This window comes from Hypanus sabinus, chromosome 4 (assembly GCF_030144855.1).
Source record: "Hypanus sabinus isolate sHypSab1 chromosome 4, sHypSab1.hap1, whole genome shotgun sequence".
Lineage (NCBI taxonomy): Eukaryota > Metazoa > Chordata > Chondrichthyes > Myliobatiformes > Dasyatidae > Hypanus > Hypanus sabinus.
This window is the reverse complement of record NC_082709.1, coordinates 24,242,293-24,270,250: the sequence shown is the minus strand read 5'-3', so window position 1 is coordinate 24,270,250 and position 27,958 is coordinate 24,242,293. Positions and strand designations below refer to the sequence as shown.

General features: G+C 37.2%; 1 protein-coding gene across 1 annotated transcript in view; it reads left to right on the top strand.

Moving 5' to 3' along the window:
- Nucleotides 1–27,958, top strand: part of ppig (peptidylprolyl isomerase G (cyclophilin G)) — a 53,233-nt gene that overhangs the window by 23,115 nt on the left and 2,160 nt on the right. Inside the window, exons 4-12 of the mRNA XM_059966624.1 lie at nt 3,752–3,859; nt 4,288–4,332; nt 11,794–11,881; nt 12,683–12,712; nt 12,807–12,946; nt 14,983–15,184; nt 17,042–17,203; nt 19,271–19,358; nt 20,171–20,313. Coding sequence (XP_059822607.1) covers nt 3,752–3,859; nt 4,288–4,332; nt 11,794–11,881; nt 12,683–12,712; nt 12,807–12,946; nt 14,983–15,184; nt 17,042–17,203; nt 19,271–19,358; nt 20,171–20,313 — 1,006 coding nt within the window. The remainder of the gene's footprint in view (nt 1–3,751; nt 3,860–4,287; nt 4,333–11,793; nt 11,882–12,682; nt 12,713–12,806; nt 12,947–14,982; nt 15,185–17,041; nt 17,204–19,270; nt 19,359–20,170; nt 20,314–27,958) is intronic.

Here is a 27,958-nt window from a genome sequence, read left to right as displayed (position 1 = left end):
AGCCTATTACAATTAGTTGCTAGATTTTATCATCATGGAGCATAGTGATTATTTACAGAGCTTTGTACTTAAATTTCTTGTTTATCCATCCATCATCATTTACAATCAGATGAAACAGTATTAGGATTTGATCCAAAACGTTAACAATTTCTTTCATCCCACAGATGCTTCTCAACCTGCTGCATTCCTGCAGAAGATAGTTGTTTGCAGATCTTTGACATGATTTGTCAGTTCCTTAGCTTTGACTCTAGAAAGCTCTTTCTGCTGGTTGCTTTGCATTATACCTTCACAAGCTTGGCATCTCAATTTTACAGTACTTAGGTACGCGTGTGTGTGTGTGTGTGTGTGTATATATATATATATATATATAAATAAATATGTGTGTGTGTGTGTATGTGTATGTATAGCTAGGATGCCCAAAACTTTTGCACAGTATTGTATATTGTTTAAAATAGGAAGGGGGTTGGGAAATAGAAATAAGAGTACTTGGCTTTGTATTAGCTCAATAGCATTAAGTGTTATTTGGTAACTGGAAAGACATAGCACACAGTCCTGTACAAAGGTCTTAGACGTCGTAGCTAAGATTTGCATAGTTCTGTATGTATGCCTAGTGATATGCCCATCCACGCTCATAGTCATACAGTTATAACAGGCCTATTGGCTCAACCAGTGAAGCTCATCTTTAGACTAAAATTGATCAGTGTTTTGATATTAATGGTAATTTGGATGAAATACTGAGCCACAAGGTGACATGTTTTGGTGGAATATGGGTCACAGTGATTAATGTTTTGCTGTCTGCATTCTGGTCTGAATCTATCTGTTTAGATATGATAATAGGGACATATCTGTAACACCTTTATGTGTATTGTCAGTGCAGGATTTCATCTAAATAAGGACAGTTATCTCACTCCATACCTTGGAGCTGAGGATTACTTGCTTCCACTCTAGTTCTGTGATAGTTAGTATGGCCAGGTTTTAAAGGTGCATTTAATGTCAGAGAAATATATACAATATACATCCTGAAATACTTTTTCTTCACAACCATCCACAAAAACAGAGAAGTGCCCCAAAGAATGAATGACAGTTAAATGTTAGAACCCTAGGCAGCAGCAAAGCAACGGCCAACCCTTCCACCATCAGCAAAAAAAAGCATCAGCACCCCCCCCCACTGAGCACTCAAGCGTGCAGCAAAGCATCAATAAAGACACAGACTTGCAGTACCCCAAAGACTACTCGTTCACCCAGTAATTTGACATACCACAGGCTCGCTCCCTAATAAAGAAAACAGAGATGTCTCCGTTTCACAGCGAGAGGGGAGACATAGCAAACAACTCCCTGATTTATGATGTTAAAAGTTCGTTGCATCGGTTTTTCCAAGCTCTGTGCCCAAAGAACTCGGGTCTCTGGGCTCACAGCCAGCTCACTGTTTTTGATCATCTGTCTCACATGACACACCAAATTCCTGCAGAGGTACTGACCTTCAGTCTGCCCGTCTCCAGAGCCACAGACTTCTGGAACTCCAAAGGTGAGCTAACCTCTTGGGCCACATTCTTGGCATATCGAATAACGGCCTGTTGTGAAACCCCAAAAGTAGGTCCCATTCCTGCAAAGAACCGAAGTCAGCGTGTAACTCCAGGTCAGGGTCTTCAGCAGAACCCTGAAAGGGAAAAATAGAGATTTTAAAGATAGAAATAGAGCTGTCGCCGAAGATGCAGGCAAAGGAGTCATCGTTAGACGCCATTGTCTCTCCAAAGCTCCTCCTCCTCCAGCAGTATGTGTATGGTGTACTGGGAGGTAGACACCAACCAAGCGAAGGTACAAGTGGACTACATGCAAGCTGAATAGCAGAAAGCATGTGCCACAGATAGAGCTGAGCAACTGACAGAACTCCACAGTGCTGCTTCTTCTAGTCTTCCATTATTAAACAAGAAATTTAAGGAAGTTCTGTGAATATCACCATCAAAGTGGATGGGTCAAAGGAGGGGGTAAAGGATAGATCATTGGGTGGTAGTGGAAGTTGTTGCTTGTGCCGTGGGTAGCAGCACATGAATAGAAATTAAGGCTATTACAAGTGATTATCTGTTTATAGTCAACCAGGTAAGAATGAAACCAGACAAGGACCTGGGAAAGAGATGTTAGTAGAAGATGGTGTGTTTGAACCAAATTCTGTAGAATGGATGATGAGAGTGATATGGGATGATTTAGCAAAGTCAAATTTGATGTCATTTGTGAGCTTGATAGCGATCGTTTGGGGGTTGTAATAGGTGATGATCTGACAGGATGATTCAAGCATAGAATTGCTGAAAAAGTCCTGAATTTTTAGAAGTGTCAAAATCTTCAAGAAGTAAGGTGGAAAGGGGAGCTGGAAATAGAAAGAAAATTGGTTATCTGATCATTAAAATGTTGTTTATGGAATATTGTAGGATACACAGCATTTTGAGTTCTCCAGTATTAGGTGTCTATGCTTCTGTAGTGTTCTCGCTCGGCGTGTAAGATAACGCGGAACTAAACACTGAGATAAACCTTTGTCAATAACGACAGGATCACAGTAAGATTAACCATTTACTGTTCACTCTTACACATTGACGTATGGTGAAAAAGCGTTGCTTTCACAATGTTTCTGGTGCGTAGAGAGAAAACGTTGCTGCTGCTTGCACACACATGTATCTTCCCCCCACCTTTCCGTTTTTCCCAAACCGGTATTTTCCCACAGGACGCGGCGGAACCGGATGTGACGTCATCGCATGCCGCAATATATCACAGACAACTTTAAACAATCCTAACTTTAACTAGAATGCTAACAAATGAATTACTAAGCGAAAATATTATAAACTAAGTAACTGCCATAAAGGCAGCACAGCTTCATTGATACTTAATTGGTTGTAAAATTCTTTCGGGTGACCAGATTTGTGAAATCCAAATGACTGGTACATATTATATACATCTTTCTTAGACTATAAGACATAGGAGCAAGATTCGGCCATCTGGCCCATCGAGTCTGCTCTGCTATTCAACATGGCTGATCTTTTTTTTTCTCCTCCTCAACTCCAGTTTCTGACCTTCTCCCAGTAACCTGTGATACCATGTCCAATCAAGAACCTATCAATCTTTGCCTAAGTACACGCAATGACCTGGTCTCCACAGCTGCATGTGGCAACAAATTCCACAAATTCACCACCCTTTGACTAAAGAGATTTCTCTCCAACTCTGTTTTGAAAGGGCACCCCTCTATCCTGAGGCTGTGCCCTCTTGTCCTGGACTCTCCCACCATGGGAAACATCCTTTCTACATCTGTCTAGGCCTTTCAACATTTGAAAGGTTTCAATGAGATTCCTCCTCATCCATCTGAATTCCTGTGAGTACAGACCCAAAGCCATCAAACCTTCCTCGTGTGATAATCCTTTAATTCTTAGGATCATCCTTGTGAACCTCCTTAGGGCCCTCTCCAATGCCAGCACATCATTTTTTTAGATGAGGGACCCAGAACTGCTCACTGTACTCTCGAGGTAAAGCCTCACCAGTGCCTTATAAAGCCTCAGTATCACATTCTTGACTGATCATATCATGGAAAATGATGAAACTTTAAATTTTCTCTGTTCATGTGGTTCTATTATTTGTCTTGTGTTTGAAAGCAGTACCTTTCGATGCTAGGGCTTTAATTTGTATGGACAGGGCTGCTGTTTGTTGCACTGCAACTTCTGTAATATTCTGTGCATGTTATCTCATTGATACTCTGTTGATGTCGTTTCAGGTGAAAAGGGAGTAGGAAAGAGTACTCAAAAACCTTTACATTATAAAGGTTGTTTATTTCACAGAATTGTAAAGGATTTCATGATTCAAGGAGGTGATTTCAGTGAAGGTATGAAATAAGAAACTACTTTAGCTATTATGTCCTTTGCTTTAAAAAGGCTCCACTTCCTAAGTGTCATACTTCATTCATTTTTCAGTGTAATTGATTGCAAAGGGAGATGGCTATTACACATAAATAGCCTATTATGTATGTCACATTCTCTGAAACTACACTTAAAGTCAGATGGATTGTTCTTTTACCTTCTGAGCAGCTAATGTATAAACAAATGCAACTAAGGGAGAACTTTGGTATTAATAAGCTGTCATCTCCAATTGAACATCTTTCCAGTTAACTCAAAATGTTATATCTATTGGAATTTGTGCATTCCTAAATTACTAGCAATATTACATACCAATTGTTTCTCAATTATCTTTCATTTGTTTTGATTTTTGCTGACAATGACTTTACTGAATTGATTAAATCTTCTATGCTTTCAGGAAATGGCAGAGGGGGTGAATCTATCTATGGAGGGTTTTTTGAAGGTAATTTTTCTATTTTGCAAGTTATTGTTTGTGTTTCAGTTCGACTAAGAAAGGGAAAATTTTACAAACAATCCAGTACTTGAATTCAGTTGTGCAGTTATCCTTTCCATAATTTTGATTTAGTTGCTTCATGATACAAGTTAACCAAAAATTCAAATTTTACATGTACGTTATTGGTAATGTGAAATCTTATATCCTGTTAATTTTTTGTGAAATTTTGATAATGAAAATACTTGCTATTATATCTTGTTACATCTTCCATTTAAGCAAAGTAAGCTATGACAAAGATAGAAATACTAGTTATAAGAATGTTAAGAATGAGATGTGTGGCAAGAGCAGTTTCATATTCTGGTTTCTTTACAATGCAGAAGATGGTAATTCAGTTTGTGGAGTTAATGCTAACTCCCAGAACAATTCCATCAATCCCATTCTTCCACTTATTTCCCCGTAATCAATTCTCTCATGTATGGCCATTTGCAACTCTTTTCCCACCTCCAACACTCTCACCAGTCCTTTGGAAAGATTGTAAATGGGGTAGCTGGACTGTTGAGAAGTGTAACGCAAACCTTACTCTGAAATTTCCTTCGCCATCATAGTGATCAAGGGTATATCCATGTTCAGTTAAAGACAGAAATTTAGGCATTTCTGTCAGTGAACCCCTGCTGATCAACAGGTACTCTTTTTTTTAAAACTCCTCCTCTGGGATCTTCAGAAATCAGTGAAATTATGAGAGTGTGAGATGTTTACAAACTAATTACCACAGGCATGAAAGAAACAAACATGCCATCATTTGTGACCTGAGGTGCAAGTGGGCTCTCACTGATATGCAATCATAACTATACTACCTTTTAAAATTTTTTCCTTTAGAGAATTATTTTAGTACTTTTCCTCAAAGAAAATTCTCTTACTGTGAAGTTTTTGATATTTCAGTTTGTACTGATATCTTACAAATTTGTTTCAACTTTTATTCCCTGTTCTTTAAGAAGCTAAAAATGTAAATAAAGGGGAGACTTCTGGTAAGATGGCGATTGTTTAGTCACTCCAAACTTTTGCTCCGTTATTCTTCCTATCTTTGCACTATATGTCTCCCTTCTTAAACCTTAGTTAGGTATTTTATTAGTTCTCTTTTACCTGCCTGCGAACACATCTATCTTATAATGGCTACCAAAAGTACTAAAACCGGGAAAAAGGAAACTTCAATGGTTTTGCCGGCTGACATTCTCGCTGTTTTGGAACAACATCGACAAGTTACTTTAATGGATCTTAGAACTGAATTTAGAACTTCTTTCAACCAGCTGGATTTCAAATTGGATCAAATCAATGCTAGAGTGGATGAACACGCTGAACATTTATCTGGCATTGATTTAAGTTCTGAAGATTTAAAACGCCGTGTTCAATATCTTGAAATTCTCTGCTCCGACCTAGAGGAGAAGAACCGTAAACTTTTTTCCAAAATGGTGGATCTTGAAAATGGGAGCAGACGTTGCAATCTACGAATTCTTGGTTTGCCAGAGGCCACCGAAAAGGGCTCTCCTGTTGAATTTTTTTTCTGATTTTCTCTGTGAGATTTTCAGGAAAGAATTTCTTCCAACTCCACCTGAGCTTGAAAGGGCTCACAGGATGTATGTTCCTTGTGCAACTCTGGGTTCCAGTCCACGGCCGGTCATTTTATGCTTTCATCAATACCAGGTGAAAAACCATTTGATTATGGAGGCATGCCGCAGAGGTACTTTTGCTTTTCAAAACACGGTCATTTGTTTTGTGGAGGATTATGCCCCCCAGGTTCTGAAGATGCGTGCTGAGTTTAAAGGTGTAATGAAAGTGCTTTTTGACCGTGGATTCAGACCCTCTGTCCGAAATCCAGCCGATCTTCGAATTACGCTTAATACTGGAGATTATAAGTGGTTTAAATCAGTGAAGGAGGCTGAGGCGTTTGTTGGAAGTCTTCCGGCCACCTCGTCTTCTTCGGAACCGGCCTCACCTTCTAAAATGGTTGATAAGTACTTCTCGAAGTAAAACTATTTTTTTTCTGAACTCAGACTTTACTTGAATAATTCAGACATTATCTATTGAAGCTCTAAGGGCTGTAGTCAATCTCTCCCTGGACTTGGTGCATTTTTTCTAAATAGATAATCTAAGTTTAATGTTTCCCTGCGGACTTTTAGATTTTACTTGTGTAATCTATTTTATTTTTGTATAACTTCATCTATAGAGATCTACAATTGACTAACTTGTTTTGGAGGTTTGTTTTTATTGAAGGCCTCCCTGTTGGTTGATTCATAGTTTCAGTTTTGCTTTTTTTTTCTGTTAATGGTTGATAAGTACTCTCTTTGAATTTATAATTTCCCCCTTTTCTCCCTCCCTTTTTTTTCTTTCAATCTTTTATAACTTTTTGCGGGTAGGTTAGTTTTAGTTTTCTTCTGATTTTCTTTGTATACTTCTGTTGAAGTTGTTCCTATTTGTAATTCTGTTTTCTAGTCCATAAATTAGTTATTATTTGCTATATTATTTATACGGAATTTTGTTAACGACACAAAACTGGAAGTCATATTTGGGTTAATTTTTTTGGTAGAGCTAGCTGCTTTTTTAGGTAGCTGTCTAGTTTTGGGTTGCGAGGGTGGGGTGGATTCTCCAGTTCCAACACTACTCACTGTTTCTTTTGTTTTCCTTTGTTACTCAGGACATGTCTCTGTTTTGATTCTACGGATCTTTGTTTACATTCTTGCTCCCATTTTTACATTTGTACTGCTTGATTTTTTATATGCCTGCTACCTTCTATGCACTAACAATTGATAATGGTTAATACACTTAAATTTGTGAGCTGAAATGTAAAGGGATTGAATCATCCTGTTAAAAGAAGGAAGGTCTTCTCGCATATTAAACAACTCAAAGCTGACATTGCTCTCCTTCAAGAAACTCATATTCGTAGTTTCGATAATTCTCGGCTTTCGTCAAAGTGGGCGGGTCAGCATTTTCTTTCATCCTTTGCTGCCAAAGCTAGGGGTGTCTCCATCCTTATTAATTCAAATATTCCTTTTGAACTCCATGATAAGATATCTGATTCAAATGGCCATTTTATTATTGTTCTGGTAAATTATATAATACTAAAGTTGTACTAGCAAACCTGTATACTCCCAAGTTTGATGATGTTAATTTTTTTGAACATTTTTTCTTCTCACTACCAGATTTAAACTCATACTCTTATACTGGGTCCCGATTTCAATTGTTGGTTAGATCCTAATTTGGATCGATTGTCCTCTGTTACTAGACTACCTACTAAATCTGCCTTAGCTATTCACTCTTTTCTCTCTAATTATGGTATCTCTGATATATGGCGTTTCCTTCATCCTACTGAGGGAGATTATTCTTTTTTTTTCACATGTCCACCATACCTTTACTAGAATTGACTACTTTTTACTCGATAATCAACTTATTCCATTTGTTTATTCTTGTGATTATCAGAGTATACTGATTTTTGACCATGCCCCAATTACTTTGTCTTTAAATTTTCCTGGTCTCCCTCAGAGGAATAAACACTGGCGTTTTGACTCGACTTTATTATCAGATGATGATTTTCTAAAATTTATTAAGGATCAGATAACCCTTTATTTTAACACCAATACATCATCTGAAATGTCATCCCAGATTGTCTGGGATGCCATGAAAGCATATTTGAGGGGTCAAATAATCTCCTATACAGCAAATCTTAATAGAAAGTCCTGTGCAGATCGATTAGACCTCATTAATCAGACTAAAGAATTGGATCAACTGTATGCTCAAACTAAGAATCCTGAATTATACAAGAAGCGTGTAGAACTTCAAACTAAATTTAATCTTCTGTCTGCTCAACCTGTCGAACGCCAACTTCTTGAAAGTAAGAGTCGCTTTTATATTCATGGTGACAAATCTGGTAAATTTCTAGCCAATCAGCTGAGGTGTTCCAAAGCCAAACAACATATTACAAAGATCCGGAAGGAGAATGGAGACTTTATATCGGATCACTTAGAAATCAATGACGCATTTAAAAATTTTTATTCTCGACTTTATTCCTCTGAATCTCTGAATGAGAATATCTCTGTTGATAATTTTTTAAATAATCTGAATATCCCTTCGCTTTCATCTGATTTTAAAGCTAAACTTAATGCACCTATATCATTAGAAGAAATATCTTTTGTAATTTCTGCATTGTCTTCAGAGAAATCTGGACCTGATGGGTTCCCCGTAGAATTTTATAAATCATTCTCTTCACTTCTTTCTCCTCAGTTATTCTCAGTATTATCTGACTCGTTTAATTATGGTAAATTGCCACCCTCTTTTAATGAGGCATCTATTCTTTTATTAAAAAAGGGTAAAGACCCAACAGAGTGTTCCTCGTATAGGCTGATTTCTTTGCTTAATGTTGATGTTAAAATCTTGGCCAAAGTTTTGGCTTATAGATTAGAAACTGTTATTCCCTCTATTATTTCTGATGATCAAACTGGTTTTATTAAAAAACGTCTTCCTTTTTTTAACGTTCGGCGTTTATTTAACATTTTATATTCACCTGCAACTGGGATTCCTGAACATGTTATTTCCCTCAATGCGGAGAAAGCATTTGATCGTATAGAGTGGAACTACCTTTTTGCAGTTTTAGAAAAATTTGACTTTGGTCAAAGTTTTATCTCTTGGATCAAATTGCTGTATCTGTGTCCTACTGCCTCTGTTTTGACTAATTTTTAGAAATCCCAGTTATTTAACCTCAAAGTGGCACCCATCAGGGATGCCCTTTAAGTCCCTTTCTCTTTGATTTGGCTATAGAACCTTTGGCGATAGCATTTCAAAACTGTCCTGAATTGACTGGGATTTGGAGAGGGGGTGTTGAGCATAAAGTTTCTCTTTATGCTGATGACTTATTACTTTTTCTTTCAAATCCGTCTACATCCTAACCTCCAATGTTTTCACTTCTTGATCAGTTTAGCCAGTTCTCTGGCTATAAACTTAATTTACATAAGAATAATAAATTACTCTTTAATAAAGAAGCACAAGAATTAACATTCCATGATCTCCCTTTTAAAGTAGTTCATAATCAGTTTACTTATCTTGGGATTACAGTCACAAGGAAGTTTAAAGATCTTTTTCGTGAAAATTTTGCCAATTTTTCATATACTATAAAACAGAGTCTGTTACAATGGTCACCTCTATCTATGTCTTTGGTAGGTCGTATTAATGTTGTTAAAATGTATGTTCTCCCTAAACTTTTATATTTATTTCAAACAATCCCAATTTTTATTCCTAAATCTTTTTTTGATTCCTTAGACTCTATTATTTTGTCATATCTGTGGAAGAATAAGCGCTCTAGAATTAATAAAGTTTATCTCCAAAAATCTAAAAAAGAGGGTGGCATGGCTTTACCTAACTTTCGTTTATATTATTGGGCAGCCAATATACGTTGTGCTACCTTTTGGTCTTTTTTTCCATGGCCAACCTGAGTGCCCTAATTGGGTGGCAATGAAGTTGAGTTCCACTAAAGATTTATCTATTTCTGCACTCCTTGGCTCTGTACTCCCTAGTAGTTTGTCCAGATTAATTGTTAATCCTCTTGTTAGACACACTTTGCATATATGGGCGCAGTTTAGGAAATTTTATGGTTTCCATGGTTTTTCCTTTTCTAGCCCTATCTTACATAATCACCTTTTTTTTACCTACTACAAATGATTCAGCATTCCATGATTGGTATAGGAAGGGCATTAGACATTTTGAAGATCTTTTTATTGATAATCGCTTCGCATCTTTTCAACAGCTCTCTACTAAGTTCAATCTGCCCAATGCTCATTTTTTTAGATATCTCCAAATTAGACACTTTATTAATCCTTTAATTCCTAACTTCCCTGAAATGCCTGAGAAAAATGTTATGGATTTATTTCTTTTTATTAATCCACTAGGTAAAGGTTTAATATCATTTATTCATGATAAATTAGCATCCTTACGACATGCCCCCATGAATAATCATGCTTGGGAGCATGATTTAAATATCTCCCTCTCTGATGAGACTTGGGACTCGATTCTCAAATCGGTTAATTCAACCTTTCTTTGTGCTCGCCATTGCCTTTTACAGTTTAAGATTGTTCATAGAGCCCATATGTCTAAATCTAAACTATCTCAATTTTACCCTAATATTAGTCCTCTTTGTGATAAATGCAAAAGGGGCGAGGCCTCTCTCATTCATATGTACTGGTTTTGTCCTAGCTTGGAGAAATTTTGGAAAGATGTCTTCATAACGTTATCGTGTATTCTGAATCACCTAACCCTTTAATTGCTTTGTTCGGTTTTTTGGATGAGACAGATTTACGTCTGAGTTCGACTAAGTGTCGAATATTATCTTTTACTTCTCTCCTGGCTGGACATTTAATCCTCCTTAGATGGAGAGATGTTGCCCCGTCCACACATGTTCAATGGCTTAATGATATTATGTCCTGCTTAGACCTTGAAAAAATTCATTACTCAGTTCTTAATTTGGATATAAAGTTCCATAAGGTCTGGGGACGTTTTATTGAGTACTTGCATAACCTTCCTCTTAACTAAGGTTTTTCTTTCGGTCCCTTGCTTCCAGCTCCTTTTTTTTGGTAGTAGGCGTTAATATCTTCTGTTGCTAAGTGTATTTACAGTTTTGGGGGTTTGAATGTCCTGATTTATATTCTCTATAGTGTGTTGTGGTTGGTCTGGAGTTCTTTTTTTGTTGCGGGGCTTGGGAAGGATACTGATTTTACATGTCTTCAATTTGGGTGCTTTCTCAATTATCTTTTTTTGTATTATTATTGTATGTTTTTGCACTGTATTAATGTTCTTCATTTTGATCTGGGTTTTTTTTTATCTGTAGCAATGTAGAAAATGTATTTAAAAACTAATAAAAAAATGTAAATAAAAAGAAATTGTTCATCTGTGACGTTGTGCTTGCTTTGATGCATCACTCTTAAAGGATTTCAACGATCTCTTTGCCAGCATCTGGTATCCAGAAAGGCAAAATCCACATGATTAAGAGTGGCTGCTTATTTGTAAATGCTGTTCTGTGAAATCAACAGTGAAAGCCCTCTATGTCCTTCCTCGAGTTCTCAAACCTTCTCTGCAATTTAAAACTAACTTTTATTTCTCTCTTTCCACACATGCTGCCTGACAGCAGAATGTTTCTTGAATTTTCTATTTTTGTTAATTATTTTGTCTTTCTATTTTGGATGCAGTTTTGCACTTGACTAATAAGAAATACAGAGTGCTTCTTTGCAATTCCAATTATCTTTCTTGCTTCTTTGTTTTCCTGTCTAAGGTAAAAACATGATTGCTTATGTGCAATTATAAAATGTTCATGTAATTCTATCTTTTGTGATAAATCTAACCACTGAAGATTCACAGAAATTTCAGAAAAAATTCTGTTATAAGATATTAATTACAGTTCTGTAAAATGATCACTCATTTCATTGTTAAAAATAGATGAGAGCTTTGAAGTCAAGCACAATAAGGAGTTCCTGTTGTCTATGGCTAATAGAGGAAAAGATACAAATGGCTCACAATTCTTCATGTAAGTTTTTTGAAATTATCCTATTGGGAATATCTGAATTAGTCTACATTTGTGCTTGTTTTGCTATGATTTTCTTTGGGAGGTGTTGGTAAACAATAGCAGTTATCACTACTTTGTGATTGCTTGCTGTGTCTATCTTCAATAACTTGACAACTTGTGCCTTTAATGCTATCATAGCTGCTTTCATTTTGTCGTCTTTGTTTTGCTTTCCTACCCTCCCATGTTCTCTTTTGTTCTATCAAAAACTAATGGGGTTGTTCCTGCACAAATTGAAAATCACAGCTAGTTTTAATATTGATCTATCTGCTAGCTAACAATATTGAATAGTTAACATCCACATTGAAATATGATAGAAGTGTTGTTCTGATGTTACAAGAATCATTTCATGAGAAATAGACATCCCAGAAAACAATGCACTTTGGTGATTTCTTAAGTACTAAAATATTAAAGGTTTTTCTTATGATATATTGTCTCCAATTAATCCATTTTCTTATTGCAACACATCATGTAGTAGCGCAATAGCAAACATATTAGCTTCAACCTTACTAATGTTTTCTTTGCACGTGTATTTGAAGACAAAAACCTCATATTTGAATGCATCATTGTGCTAATTAAAGACCATTCTGAGGTTGTGCGTGTTTTATATTTTGTGATGCTTGCTTTTATTTGGAAAAGAGATGATGTTTTGCTGGGTTTTTTTAAGTAAGTGATTTTACTGCATTTTGTTTACAAGATGTCTAATTTTGCTTTTCTGATTTCATGTTCTGAACATCCACTTTTATAAATATTAAAATTATAAAGAACTACAAAGCCTGCACCTCATTTAGATAGGTGAGTATAATTTTATTTTAAATAATGGATTCAATATCTAAATGTGCCTTGAAAGAAAACCAAAAGATCACATAATATCACCTTTCTTTCTTAGTGTACATGTGGTCTTTGGTCAAGTTATTTCAGGACAAGAATTAATAAGAGATGTGGAAAACCAGAAAACAGATGCAAATAGTAAACCTTATGCAGAAGTCCGAATCTTAAACTGTGGAGAATTGGTTCCAAAGGCCAAAGGTACAGTGTTTAGTGTGTGTACATGTTTGTAGGTGGAAAGGACAAGAAACTTGATCTTTTAATTGCTGTGCGACTTCATATTATTACTGGAAATTGGTTAGATTTTTATTTTGTTCACAAACCACAAAATGGTAATTATAATTTTTTTAAATGGTAAAACTTTTAATTATAATGTGTGGTGAAAATAAAAATGATTTGCTGTAATAATCTGGAATGTGCAACTGTACCCTTATCTGACCTACTGTGTTGTTTCTGAGATAACTTTGAATCAGAATACCACTGAACTCAGAATGAAGTTGCTTTGTTTTATTTAAAACAGTTCCTACTTTTGGCAGCTTATTTTGTTTTCTTTTACTAATTTTGCGAGCTGAAGTCATTGAAGTAATTATAGCAGGGCTTATGTTCAAATCGCAATCTTGGGAATAATAAAAATAAGTCAGGAAACTCAATATATTGTAAAATTGCATCTGATTGCACAGTGGTGTATAGTTTTTGTATTGAACAATGCTGAGTGCAAAATTATAAGGGGTGGGTTGTAGAATATTCTGAAGATTGATATCTTGGAGTAATCAGAGATACATATTGTAAAACAATAATTTTTTTTACCTTTTTTTGTGAATGTTTATTACAGTTAGTGTCTACTGAAAATTAAATTTGTCATTGCCATTTAAAAAGAATACTTTCTAAGCCATGCAAAATCTTTTTAAGTTAGGTTTACCAGGTTGCTGCCCAGTTTAGAGAGCATGTGTTATAATGAGAGGCTGGATAAACTTGGCTGTTTTCTCTGTTAAGAGAGAGGCTGAGTCGAGATCTGATAGAGGTTTATAAGATTATGAGAGGCATATATAGGGTAGATAGAAGGTGTCTTTTTCCCCATTGTTGAAATGTCTGATATCAGAGGGTGTGCATTTTAGGTTCAAAGGGGATGTGAGGGGTAAGATTTTTACTCCGAGGTAGATGCCTGGAATGTGCTGCCTGGTATGGTGGTCGAGGCAAATACATTAGCAGCTTTTAAGAGACATTTAGATAGGCACGTGAATGTGAGGAAGATGGAGGGATATGGACATAGTGTAAGTAGGAGAGATTAGTGTTTGGGTGTTTTAGTTTGCTTTTTAGCTGGTTTGATACAACATTGTGGGCTGAAGGACCTATTCCTGTGCTGTACTGTTCTGTTAGACATGTCAAGTTGCACTAGATAGTAGGTTTCAATTTGGAACAAAGTAAATGTTTCTGTAATGTTCAAAGGTTCATTTTATTATTGAAGTATACAATTCTGAAATTCTTCAGTTATCCAGATAGCCATGAAACCAAGAAAGGAAAGAAACGAAAGGCAGCACAATCATTAATCCCAAATCCCACAACATATCAGGCAAATCCCTCAAATCCCTCCTCCCACACAAACAAAACGCATCAGGCACACATCGACCCCCAAAATCCCCCTTCCCACACAAAAAAACGTTGGGGAAAAAACACTGAATATAAAACTATAGAACTGAATGAAAGATCTTATAGTCCAAGTCCACGTCCAAAATGCAGAAGATAACCTAGGCAACTCTGTCCGCAGTGGCAGACTCTCCCCTCTCTGGTAGTGTAGCGGAGTGATCAAAAGATAAGCAGCCAGTACTCACCCTCTGCACTCGCTTCAATCACCCTTGCTGCTTTAATCAGTGAACAATGGAAGCTTTAATCAGCAAAATGGAGCCAAATATCGGCTTGAGTCCTGTCCTGCAGCCTGCCCGCTATGAGGTTTGTGCATGCTACCTCTGCTTCTTGGAATCCTGTCTGGGACTGCAGAGCGCTGGAACACCTAAACAATTTCCAAACTTCCGTACTATATGTTCTGCACCATACTAGATTTATTCTGTTCACATCTCTCATTTACTTTATTTACAATTCTTTATGTCTTTGCATTAATTTGGCACAGTAAAATATACTCATTGCATTATATTCATTTGTGTGCAAAACTTTGCTTGCATGTGAGTTTTCACCAATCAAATCTAGTCTAATAAGAGTATATTTAACTTTTTCAAATCAAGCCAAAAAGGACGAAAAGAAGAGAAAAAAATCTTCTTCGTCCTCTTCAAGTGACTCTGAGAGCTCTTCTGACTCGGATTCTTCATCAGAATCAGAAAGTGAAACAGATGAAGATTCTAAGAAGCAGAAAAAGAAACAACAGAAGAAAGATTCCAAAAAGCGAAAGAAAGAAAAAAAACGAAGAAAGAAATCAGTAAAGAAAAGGTTGGTGTTCATTTCTATATGTTGGTGACATTGTAGATAATTCAGAGTAAACTGTTGGACAATGATTAGCCGAGTTGGCTTTGTCGTTTCTATGAAAGGGACCTACTTGGGCAATTTTCCATATTATGGGTGGACGTCAATAGTAATTGTATTGGAATAGTTTGGCAGGTTTTCAGCATTAAGATTGAATGTTGACTGACCCTGTGTCTTTTGTTGTAGCCAGTAGTAAAAAGTTCAAAGTAAATGTATTATCACAATACATGTAAGTCAAAATATACAACCCTGAGATTCATTTTCCTGTGGGCATACTTAGAAAATCCAAGAAACATAATAGAATCAGTGAAAGACTACACCCAACAGAACGGACAAACAACTAATGTGCAAAAGTCAACAAACAGTACAAATACGAAAGAAAAATAAAGGAATAATATTCAATAACTATAGAGAATGTGAGATGAGGATTCCTTGAAAGTGGGTCTTTAAATTGTGGGAACAGTTCAGTGATAGGGTGAGTGAAGTTATTCCATGGGGAATGAATCAAATTAGCATAAGACTAGCTTCTTTGATGGTGGAGATCTCAGGGAAAGGCCAAACAGGATCATCTGTCTGCCATTTTTGATTTTTTTCTGACACTGCCTCCTCCTGTTGGCTGTCTAATTGCCCACCACTATTCCCAACTAATTGTGGTAAAATTGCAGAGCTCTAATACATTTGTTGTGAGATCACTTCCTCTGTTTTTATTATTAATCACCGCAAGTAGTCTTGGATTATAGCTTCACTAAGCTAGCCATCATACTCTTTGCCTTCTACGATCTTCACCTGCTACAGACTTGCAGCACCACCCACTCATCTCCCCTACCCGACACTACCTGCCTGTTATCTTGCAGCCCTCCACCAGTCATCTCGGAATCCTTTCTTGCCACTTCCCATCTCATCTTAATCACTTAATGGTGGGGTAGAGTATATGTGGAGCCTGGTGATTAAAGATAGAGGTGGTGTACATTTCAGCTGGTGGTCACAACACATCATGGATGCACAGTTTGGAGCTGCATAATCTGTTTTGAGACTGTCCCATTGAGCATGTTTGTAGTCTATATCGTGGTAGGAATTATCCTCACTATGCTGTTGGGATTTTGTTTCCCCAAGGACTGCAAGGTTTACGCTGCTGCCGATGCTGTCATTGACAAGATGATGCTGTGTTCCTCATGTTAGCTCACTTACTACCTGCCACCAAACTATTCAGGGAAAGTGTAGAACAAATTTTTGTGTCAGCAGTGTGTACACAAACATTTATGTCAGAACGATATATTATGAACAGTGTTAATGGCATTGAAATGAGATGTCAATACCATCTATACTTCTGGTTTAATTATCTGCTTTCCATGCCTATTTTGCTTGAAGACCGCAACCCATTTTGATAGCATTTGGTTTCATTTTCCCCATGTGGTGTTGCTTACAATTAGTCAGTGGGAGAGAGAGTGATTGTTTATGTGTATAAGTAATATCCATTCTTTATATCGTAGAGCTTCAATAATTTGCAATTGGATTATTTGGAAATCCCGATGGTTCAGCATCTGACTCAGGTTATGTTTCCTGCACTTTCAAAGTTCACAGGAGCCCTGGTCACTGCACTCCCCCAAAACACACCAGGTCCCTAGTTCCTACTCACCTTTTAATCTTATATGGTTCACTAGAAAATATAATTTAGCACCTATTTTTAAAAAAAAGTTAAAGTGTGTTGGAGTTTTAATAGAATAACAACAAATGGTTCAGAAAACCTGCCAGTTCAGCACCACCAAAGTATGTCATTTTATTGGTATTTACTAATTGCATTGTTTGATTAACTCTATTTTAAAGCTCATCAGATGAAAGTGCAGAAAGTACCACACAGGAGACTGTTGCCACTGTCCGTCCTGAAGAAATTCCACCTGTACCTGAAAATAGGTTTCTAATGAGAAAAAGTCCTCGTAAAAAAGATGAGAAAGTGAAAGAGAAGAAAAAAGAAAGAGAAAAAGAGAGGTTTGTATGATTGATACTTTGAAATTTGGCTCTCATATAGATCTATATATTGGTTCTCCCTGCCGACAGTTCTCAACGATACAAATTCAGCACGTCAATTCTATTTACTCTTAACTCTGAAATTTTCTAACTAATATTGTTGCTTATGAAGCTTTGAGAAATTATCAATCTGGAAGCATGAACTGGCCACTAAAATCCCACAATGCCAATTTGTAGAATTCAATTTAATAAATTTATTATTGGATGAAATGAGTGTGGAAGGAGGTGGATTTCATAAAGACCCAGATTATTCACTACTGATCTTCAGGGAAATAATATACCTGTGGCCTCATTTCCTCACTGGTGGACTTGTGATCATCTGAAGATGATTACAGATGGGCCGTAAAAGCTGCCTTGTTTGCATCACAAGTATCCCAAGTATAATTTTTGAAAGTTATTTATTATCAACCGGATTGCTAAAAATGCAGAATGTTCAGCAGCACTATCTTTCTAGAATATTGTGATCAATTCATTCTGCATATTGTTCTAGTGGCCTCTTGCAAAGAGGAAGGACACTGTTTACATTATGAATGAAATGCCTGACAATCCTGATTTATTAACTAGTTTACTTATTCAGACAAACTAGTGTTATATACGTTTAGTACTGTAAGAATTATTATATTTTCAAGCAAGTTCTAATATTAACCAGTTAGCTAGCGTTCGTTTTTTCCACAGTCTGTCAATTTGAGCTCATCTTGAATCCAGCTGTGATATCCATTATAGCATCATTGGGGATTCTGGAGTTAAGAAAGTATGGACAGAAAATAGTAATGAAAATGAGAGCTAGTCTTCATGAAAGAAAACCTGTTCACAATTTAACTTCAGCTGATACTTAAAGGCTATTGAAACCAACTATTGGTTTGGGGCATTCTGATAATGTACCATTGGAACTAGACAAAAGTTCATGTCAATTGGTGATCATTGAAAACTTCTGGAAGAGACAGGAAAGGCCATCACCTTCATCAATACATTGTTAAAGGTGTATTCCTGCCAATTAATATGCAATTCAGGACAAGTCTGTTTAGATTAATATTTTGGCTAAGTGTATATTCAAGGTCTCATCCTTCAACACTGTAATCAGAGGTATATTTTGCGTGTTTTTAAAAGCTACAAAACATTATATGATGAGAGAACTAGATTTTCTCCAGTAGATCTACTGTGTTGAGTAAAGTCTATATCTCTCATTTACAGCTTCTGTATGGCTAAATTCACAGCTGCAGCAGTAGAAGATACTTTGCCCATCATCCCTATTCTCTCTAGGCTGATTTGGTTTCCAGTTAGGCAACATATCAAATTATAAGCTGTCATATTTGTATTTAAATATTTCAATTGCCTCAGTTCTCCCCATCTCAATAATTTCCAAAAGTATTATAGTCCTCCTGAAGTCTTCCTCTAATGAAGATTTACTTGAGTATAAAAAGATGGAAGGAATGAGGTAAAAATCAAAGAAAGGGTTAAACATTTATTCTCTATTTGGACAATGAACAAAAAGGATATTTATTTTCTGACAGTAATTTCTTGACCATAGGAGTAAAATTCATATTGATATTGCATTAAAGCCAATACCGCATTCTTAGTAGCTAAGGCTGCATATGTTTGTTTTCCTGACTATTACTTGGGTACATTGAATTTACTGCCGAATACATTGTAAGAAAGGAATCAGTAACTCGCTTTTGCTTATAAAGATTTGACTACAATTAAATTGAAAAAAGCATCTATCATTATGATATTGGATCATATGCATTTTGTATTGCATGACGATGGTATGGTATTATTTTAGTTAAAATTTGCCAGAACTTGCAGTGTTGTGATGAGCAGTGGCAGTAGGGGCTGAAGTGGTTAGGCAGTGGTGAGCCATTCATTTTGTGTTTCTTAAAACGTAAAGTTTTCATAGACCAATCTTTATAACTATATTTTGTATTGAAATATTTTATGATTTTCTTATGAACCCATAAGTTGGGCCTTAACTTTAGTTATTCATTTTGGTTTCATTTAAATAATAGGAATAATTGTCTTCCCTTTGAACAGCAATGTTTCAAATTCCCAGATTTCTACATATCAAAGACGACTCTTAGTAACTAGATCAGGAAGAAAGATTAAAGGAAGAGGACCTAGGGTAAGTGTTTTATTTTTCCTTAAACTTTTTGTGCTGTAGGCAGAAATTTAATTCTTTGCATTTGTTAGGCTTCACATAGTAAAAGCATTTTATCAGCCAAATCCCACAGCTGAGATGTCTATGGAACCAACTATTAACCTAAGTCCTTGTCCATTGAGGTGGGCTTAATCCATGGGAATACTTACAGAAAAGATGGTTATTCTCCCAATATCATGATCAATATTTTACCACCATGATACCTAAAACAAAATAACTGGTAGCTTACTGGGCAGTTGTATCTTGCCACGTAGCCAATACCTCTAGGTTTTTATAATTAGTCATTGTGAGTTCTTTGTGATTTTCCAAATTTATGAATCGTGCTGAGTAATGGCAGTTTTTCCTTTCTTATTTTTTGATGTCAGGCTTAGCTCTTCATTCTGAATCAACTAATGGATTTATCTCACTCCAGTTTCTTAGAAACTAGATACAGGCTGGTATTCCAGTGCAATACTGATGACTGAGGTTGTGCAGAGAGATAGTTAAATAAGATTCAAATCTCTACAGCGTTTAATGTAAAATATCTCAAGGCACAATTTCACAGAAGTCCCAGTGCCTTGTCTTGCTTAACATCACAAAAAAAGCAGGTTCAGATATTGTTCTTTGTGGGTCCTTGCTGTATTATTACCAGCTGCTGAAGAGACTGCACTTCAGAGAGGCTTCACTGATTGTAAAGTGCTTTGGGGCACACTTGAATTGTTAACAGAATACAGAGTGTTACTTCAAGTTCTTTTCCTGATGAGATTTTTGTATCTTCTAAAAATGGTCTTGTGCAGCGTTATCGAACACCTTCACGATCAAGGTCTCGGTCAAGAGATCGATTCAGGCGCAGTGAAACTCCACCACACTGGAGGCACGAGATGCAACGGGCTCAAAGAATGAGGGTTTCTAGCGGAGAGCGTTGGATAAAAGGAGATAAGTAAGTATTGGTATTACAGAATTTGGTATTTGTTGAACAGATTTCTAAGAGTTCCTGTGATGTTAAGGAGAAGGAGACTGTATGTCACATAAGGAATCTGAAGTTGCCAATGAATTGGATAAATAGCTACTTTCCCAGAGACAATTCCTTTTATCGGTTCACAAATTTACTTGGAAGCTCATTTCTATTTGTTAATACATGGAAGTTATTAGAACCTGTTGGTTCTTTGACAAAAGCAAGTTATGAGTGTTATTCAAATAAGCATACGCTCAGACCCAGCTGAACACTGAGCATGTGTTCCTTGGAGGTGGAGCGCTATGTAAATCAGCACTATGTGGGGACACATGTGCCTGAATTTTTTTTTTAGAAAACCAAACCCAAGGTATATTAGTTTTATATCATATATAAAATATAATGAAGTAATTCATAGATCAACAAACAGGCAAATAGGCCTAACCTATTGGAGCAATAACGTTGGAGCAGCAACACATCGCAGCAGCAGCAGAGGGAAGCAGCTGGTGGTTACGTCCAAGATGGAGGGGCCAGGCTGTGGGTCCTCCTCTAACTTTGGCATTTTCTTCATGTAGATGTTGAGATTTGACGGCCTTTTCTTAAGTTTCCTCTCATGAAGCAGTTCTCAGTAACAGGAAATCATATCGAGAACACTTCTCTTTGCCTTTACGCTTTGCTCCCAGTCAGGGTCATTATTGATGAACTGGTCCATGAGTTATGTGATCGTGGTGATGCTAATGCTGAGGAACTTTGTGGTGAGGTTTCTTACTGGTGTTGATGACAACTTTGAGGTTGTCCCTGCAGAAACTTTTATCTTGTATGCATTTTTAATAATTGTTCTGATCATTGATGTAGCCAGTTTCAAAAAAGCGACAACATCAGCCTGGTGCTTACCAGCTTCCAAACGCTGTATCACTTAGTGTCACATCCATGCCAATGCTTTTCCGAGACATCTTAGAAGGTGCAGACCATTTTCCAGACATTAGGAATGAAAAGAATAGAATAAATTGGCGAGGAAGCTAAAATGTTTACACACGTGATGGAGGCAGATGTGTGAACTAATATATGATTGGCTACGAGTGGCTCAGAGTACATAGAGCACTCTTATTGGCTGGTTGAATATTTACTGTAATGGCGGCCACTTTGAGTAGTTTTAAGTGTTGTTTAGAATGAATTTTTGTCATTTAAAAAAATTTTCAATAAAGAATTGAATAGCCATGTTGTAATAAATCAGCAATATGCAGGGTCTGAGTGTACTTAATAATTCATTGCCCTACTAGAATGTAGCATTTATTCTATGATTATTTTGTAAATGATAAGGTTCTATTTTTTGAGTTCTGGGCAAACTTGCATATACTTTTTCTGTAAGGCTGCACCTAATCTCTAGGCTTGCATTTACTTGCTATTCCAAATGATCTCTGGAATCGTGTGCATTAATCAGGGACATGGTTCTAATGTTTTCTATTGATTTGTTAAGATTAAGATTCATTAATTTGTTTTGAAATATTTAATTTCTCTAGTTTTGGCCACACTTTATCTCGAATTGCTCACTGGCCCATTTAGGCCTGCTAGTTAATATCTAATCAGCCAATCATGTGACAGCAACTAAATGCATAAAGCATCCAGACATGGTCAAGAGGTTCATTTGTTGTTCAGACCAAAATCAGGTGTAATCATTGGCATATGTTGTGAAATTTCTTATTTTGTGGCAGCAGTACATTGCAATACATAATAAAAAACTATAAATTATATTAAGAAACATAAATTTAAAATAAATAAACAGGGCAAAAAGGGAGCAAAAAATAATGAGGGTAATATACATCAGTTCATTGTCCATTCAGAAGCCTGATGGTGGTGGGAAGAAGTTTGAAACATTGAGTTTATGTACTCAGGCTCCTGTACCACCACCTTGATGGTAGCAATGAGAAAATTGTATGTCTTGGGTGATGAGAGTCCTTAATGATGGATGCCATCTTTTTTGATATCCTCAATGCTATGGAGGCAAGTGCCTAGTGCCCCTGATGGAGCTGGTTGAATTTACAGCTTTTTCCAGTTCCTGGGCATTGGCCCCTCCATACCAGATGGTGATGCAACAAGTTAGAATGCTCCCCACAGTTCATCTGTAGAAATTTGTGAGTGTGTTAGGTGATGTACCAAATACCTAAAGAAATAGAGCTGCTGTCATGCCTTCTTTGTAATTGCATCAATATGTTGGACCCAGGATACATCTTCGGAGATGTTGACATCCTGGAACTTAACTGCTTATCCTTTAGGCAGCAGTCGATCCCAGGGGATCATGGGTTTGCGCCTCTGGTGAACTGTGCCCTCTCCATGGCGCAAGCCTGGGTGGGAAGGTTTGAAGAACCGGCTGTTGTCCATGCAGTGGGTTCCCCCCTCTTCACATCACTGATGTAGTCCAGAGGAAGGGCAAGCGCCGATACAGCTTGGCAACAGTGTCGTCAGTGAGGTTGCCAGAGTGAAATTGTAAACAACATCAAACTGCCCTAGACCTCAGCTCCGGATTTCTTCCTTGGGCTTTACTCCCGAAGCCTTTCCCATGGGTGGGTGTGGTCACAAAGCAGATGAGTTTTAAAATCAGAGTTTTCCTTCTCCTAGGTGGGCTGCCGTCCAAGGCTGACGAGCCCCACCTGCCTGAAGCAACTGGTTTTGAGGCATCAGTGGTCCACCTTTGCCCCTTGTTAGTAGAAACAGTTCCGCTGGGCCTAGAAGCTAAGCCACACATGAAGATCAAGAGTTGGACTTGATTGTCAGAGGCTGTTAGAGAAGCATGCCATTTGGTGAACTTTATAGGTAGTGGAAACTTATCCCCACTACCACATCTGGCAATGACAACCTTAAGAACTGCTTATCCTTTACACCTCAGTGAAGACTGGTATGTGTTCCCTCGATTTTCCCTCTCTGAAATCCAGTGTCAATTCCTTGGTCTTACTGATGTTGAGTGGTTACGACACTATTCAACCAGTTGAGTTATCTCAATCCTATGAGCCTCCTCGTCGCCATCTGAATTTCTCCCAACGGTAGTTGTGTCATCAGCAAATTAATTGATGGTGTTTTAGCTGTGCCCAGCCACGCAGTCATGGGTGTAGAGAGAGTAAAGCAGTGAACTGGGCATGCATCCTCAATGGGGAAGAAATATGATCTTTGAGTGTCTCTGAAACTGCTGATCTCCTGGAAATTTCACACACAACAGTCTCTAGAGTTAACAGAGAATGTACAATAAAACAAAAAATGTAGTGAGTAGCAATCAGTGGGTGAAAATGCCTTGCTAATGAGACAGGTCAGAGGAGAACGGCCAGATAGGTTCAAGCTGGCAGCAACTCAACACTATTTTACAACAGTGGTGTGCAAAAGAGTATGTCTGAATGCACAACATGTCGAACCTTGAAGTGGGTGGGCTACAGCAGCAGAAGACCACAAATACACTCAGTGGCCACTTTATTAAGTACAGGAGGAATCCACTTTCCCAACTTCATTTGTAGCATGGTCATACTTTTTTTTAAAATAAAGGCCAACCTTGAGTTCAAGAGATAAGTGGGTTGTTTATTTTGCTTTATTTTAGCTTTCTGTTTTGTTTTAATTTCTGTTAGTTTAAGGTATTTTTAAATAATCTTTGAAATTATTTGTATTTATTTGAAACACCGTTAAATGTCTCTAGGTATCAGACATTTAACTACACCAACGTTAAAAGTAAATTTTATTATCAAAGTACATTTATGTCTTAACTTACAACTCTGAGATTCATTTTTTTTGGGCATACTCAATAAATCTAGAGTAACAACTAACAGAATCAATGAAAGACCCCCAAACTAAGGCATTCAACAAACGTGGAGAAGACAACGAACTGAGCAAGTACAAAAGAAGAAATAATCATAATAAATAAATAAGGAATAAATATTGAGAGCATGAGATAAAGAGTCCTTGGAAATGAGTTTGTTGGTTGTGGGAACATTTCAATGAAGGAGCAAGTGAAGTTGCGTGAAGTTATCCCCATTGGTTCAAGAGCCTGATGGATGAGTAGTAACTGCTTCTGAACCTGGTTGTGTGAGTCCTGAGGCTTCTCTACCTTCTTCCTGATGGCAGCAGCAAGAAGAGAGCATTTCCTAGATGGTAGGGGTCCCTGAAGATGGATGCTGCTTTCCTGCAACGGCGTTCCATGTAGATGTGCTCAGTGGTTGGAAAGGCTTTATCCGTGATGGTTTGGACTGTAACCACTACTTTTTGTAAGATTTTCCGTTCAAGGGCATTGATGTTTCCATGCCGTGCTGTGACGCAGCCAGTCAGCGTACTCTACACATCTATAGATGTTTGTCAAAGTTTTAGATGTCATGTCGAATCTCCTATGAAAATAAGAGGTGCTGCTATGCTTTCTTCATCATTGCAGTTGGTGCTGGGCCTAGGGTGGTCTTCTGAAATAATACTTAGGAACTTAAAGTTGTTGACTTTTTTTTTAAATCTTTTGTGGCTGCCATTTATGTTATTTCACACGTGAGTTGTCACTTCCTTACAAAAGTGCTAGAGGTCCAAAGACCTTTGACAGTGTGAGCCATTAAAAAAGCTTCATAGTATTCATTTTTTTTCTTTCTTTTTGCATTTCTACAACCACTACAAGCAAAAACGCAACAGCAAAATGAAGATTAATACAGTGCAAAATAAACATATCAATTATATAGTTCAAAACAGTAAGGAAAAGCGCCCAGAATAAAATCATATATAGTTAGTATCCTCCCCACCCTCCCACAGAAAAAAAACTCCAGGCCAAGATGTAAAAAAAAATTAATCAGGGCATTCAAACCCCCAAAACTGTAAATATAAATAAAAACAAAGAATAATAATGCTGACTACCAAAACTAAAATGAAATTTCAAACAAAAAGAAAACCACAGAACTTACAGAGAGAAAAAAAGCTGAAAGTAAGGGATTAAAGAAAATAGACGTAATCTAAAGAGAAGTTGTGTAAGCACTTAAGAAAAGGTCCCCACATCTTTTGAAACTTTATGTCCAAGTTGAGAAGTGAGTAGTGAATTTTTTCAAGGTCTAAACAGCACATAATATCATTAAACCATTGAGCATGGGTGGGTGGCAACATCTCTCCATTAAGAAGAATTAAGCATCTAGCCAAAAGAGAGGCAGAAGATAATGTTCGAAGTTTAGTCAGACTCAAATGTATATCTGCCTCACCCAAGGTACCTAAAAGAGCAATCAGAGGAATAGTGTAACCTTAAAGTGTAAAAGACAGTGGCAAGAACTTAGAGAGGTTGAATTAACTGACTTGAGAATTGAGTCCCAAACCGCATCAGATAAAGAAATATTTAAATCATGCTCCCAAAGCAGTTCTAATTTTATCAAAGGGGACACGCCTTAGTGTCATTAATTTATCATGAGTAAAAGATATTAATCCTTTGTCCAATGGATTAATAGAAAGAAACAGGTCCACAACGTTTTCCTCGGGCATCGCAGGAAAATTGGATAATAAAGGATTAATGAAATGTCTAATAGTATTCTTAGTGCAAGGCTTCAGGATTTGTTGTCTATGGAAATTGGATGGGCTTTGTTGGAGGTTTATTCTTTTTTAACTGGAACTCCTTTAGTAATTGAAGTAAGTAGTCCACTGTCTAGCAAATAGATGTGGGAAAAATGATAATAGAAATTGGTCTTCCTCTATAATTTATGCAAATTCATGTGTGCAATTTAGGAATAATCTTATGTTCTGTAAAATATATTACTTTGTGCCATATTGTGACAGATGAGTGAATCGAGTCTGTCTATCTTAATTCATTCCTGAAGTCCTTTAACATTCTATACATGGTAGTGTCGTGGTTAGCATAACATGATGGCAGCACCAGTGAGCTAGGATCAGTCCCTGCCACTCACTGTAAGAAGTTTGTACATTCTTCCCATGACACTGTGTGTTTCATCTGGATGCTCTGGTTTCCTCCCACCCACACCACAAAGATATACGAGGTTAGTAGGTTAATTGGGCGGCACAAGCTCATTGGGCGAGAAGGTTTGTTACCATGCTGTATCTCTAAATTATAGAAATAAACAAACACTTTGGTTTTCTAATAATTCTTAATTGATACTTTGTTTTTTTTTGATAGACTAAATAATCGCTTGCAACTCATTCCAACGTTGTTACATACCCATTGTTAATATTGTGTTTGGGTCTGTTTTTTAATGGAAGTTAGAATCAGCTCTTAATGTTCCACTGTAGCCCACCAGAATGTAATGGTCCTAGGTCGCTGTTTACTTTCTGGCCTACAGGTAGTTTCAAGGATTAAATCATCATCCCCATGATTTTCATCTTGCCTCTTTAATTGCAATGTTGTCATCTGCCAATATAAATCCAGGACCACCAACTCCAGGAACAAGCATCTCCACTGCATCTGGCAGCGGCCAACCATCTTAATTCCTATACCCATTCCTATTCTGTCATGTTGGTCCATGATCTCCCCTTTTGCCAGAAATGAGGTTATTCTCAGGGTGGAGGAGCAGTACCTCATATTCCATCTAGTTAGCCTCCAACCTGATGGCATGAACAACGATTTCTCCTTCCGGTAAAAAAAAAAATTGCCCTCTCCCTTTTCTCTTCTATTCCTATTCCCACTCTGACATCTTGCCTCTTCTCCTTACCTGCCTATCACCTTCCCCTAGTGCCCTTCCTTCTTCCCTTTCTCCCATGGTCCACCCTATCCTGTCAGATTACCTTTTTCTCCGGCCCTTTGCCTTTCCCACCAACCTGGCCTCATCTATCACCTTCCAGCTAGTCCTCCTTCCCCTCTCCGCACCTTTTTATTCTGGCGTCTTTCCCACTTCCTTTTCAGTCCTGAAGAATGGTCTCAGCCTGAAACATCAACAGTTTATTAATTTCCATTAATGCTGCTGAACCTGCTGAGTTCCTCGAGCATCTTGTGTGTATGTTGCTCTGGATTTTCAGCCTCTGCAGAATCTTGTGTTCACCATTCATATTGTTTCCCACTTGAATTGTCATTTCCTTGCAGAAATGCAAGGGATAGGATCTTTCTAAAACAATGTTGACTTCAATTTACTGGACGATTTATTAAGAGTGTTAATTAAAAGTATATTTTAAAATATTCATCACAAGAATATAAGAATTGGGAGCAAAAGTAAGCCATCTTGTCCTCTGAACCAGCTCCAGCATTAATTTCAAATTATTGCTAACCTCATTTTCAACTGTATTTCCCTGGAGTATACCTAAATCCCTTTATTTCCCTAATATTCAGGTTTGAAATGAATTCACTGACTGAGCTTCATGACTCTTTTGGTTGGGCTTTTCTTCTCATCGCAGTCTAAAATAGCCTGCTCCTTATTCAGAGGTGAAGTGTTACCTGCTTTAGATTTCTCAATGACATCCCTCCACATGCATCCTCTCACTGTTAGAACTTCATAAGTTTCAAAGTGGTATCTGTCACTCTTCTGTACGCTAGAAAATACACGCATGCCCGTACTTAATTTTACCTCAAAGCAAGACTGCCATTTGGGAGCCAGTGAAGTTAATTTTTGATGCACTACCCCAGTGGCATTTATGTCTTTTCAGTAAGACTAAAATTGCGCACATTAGTTATCAACATCCTATATAATTGCAGTAAGAAATT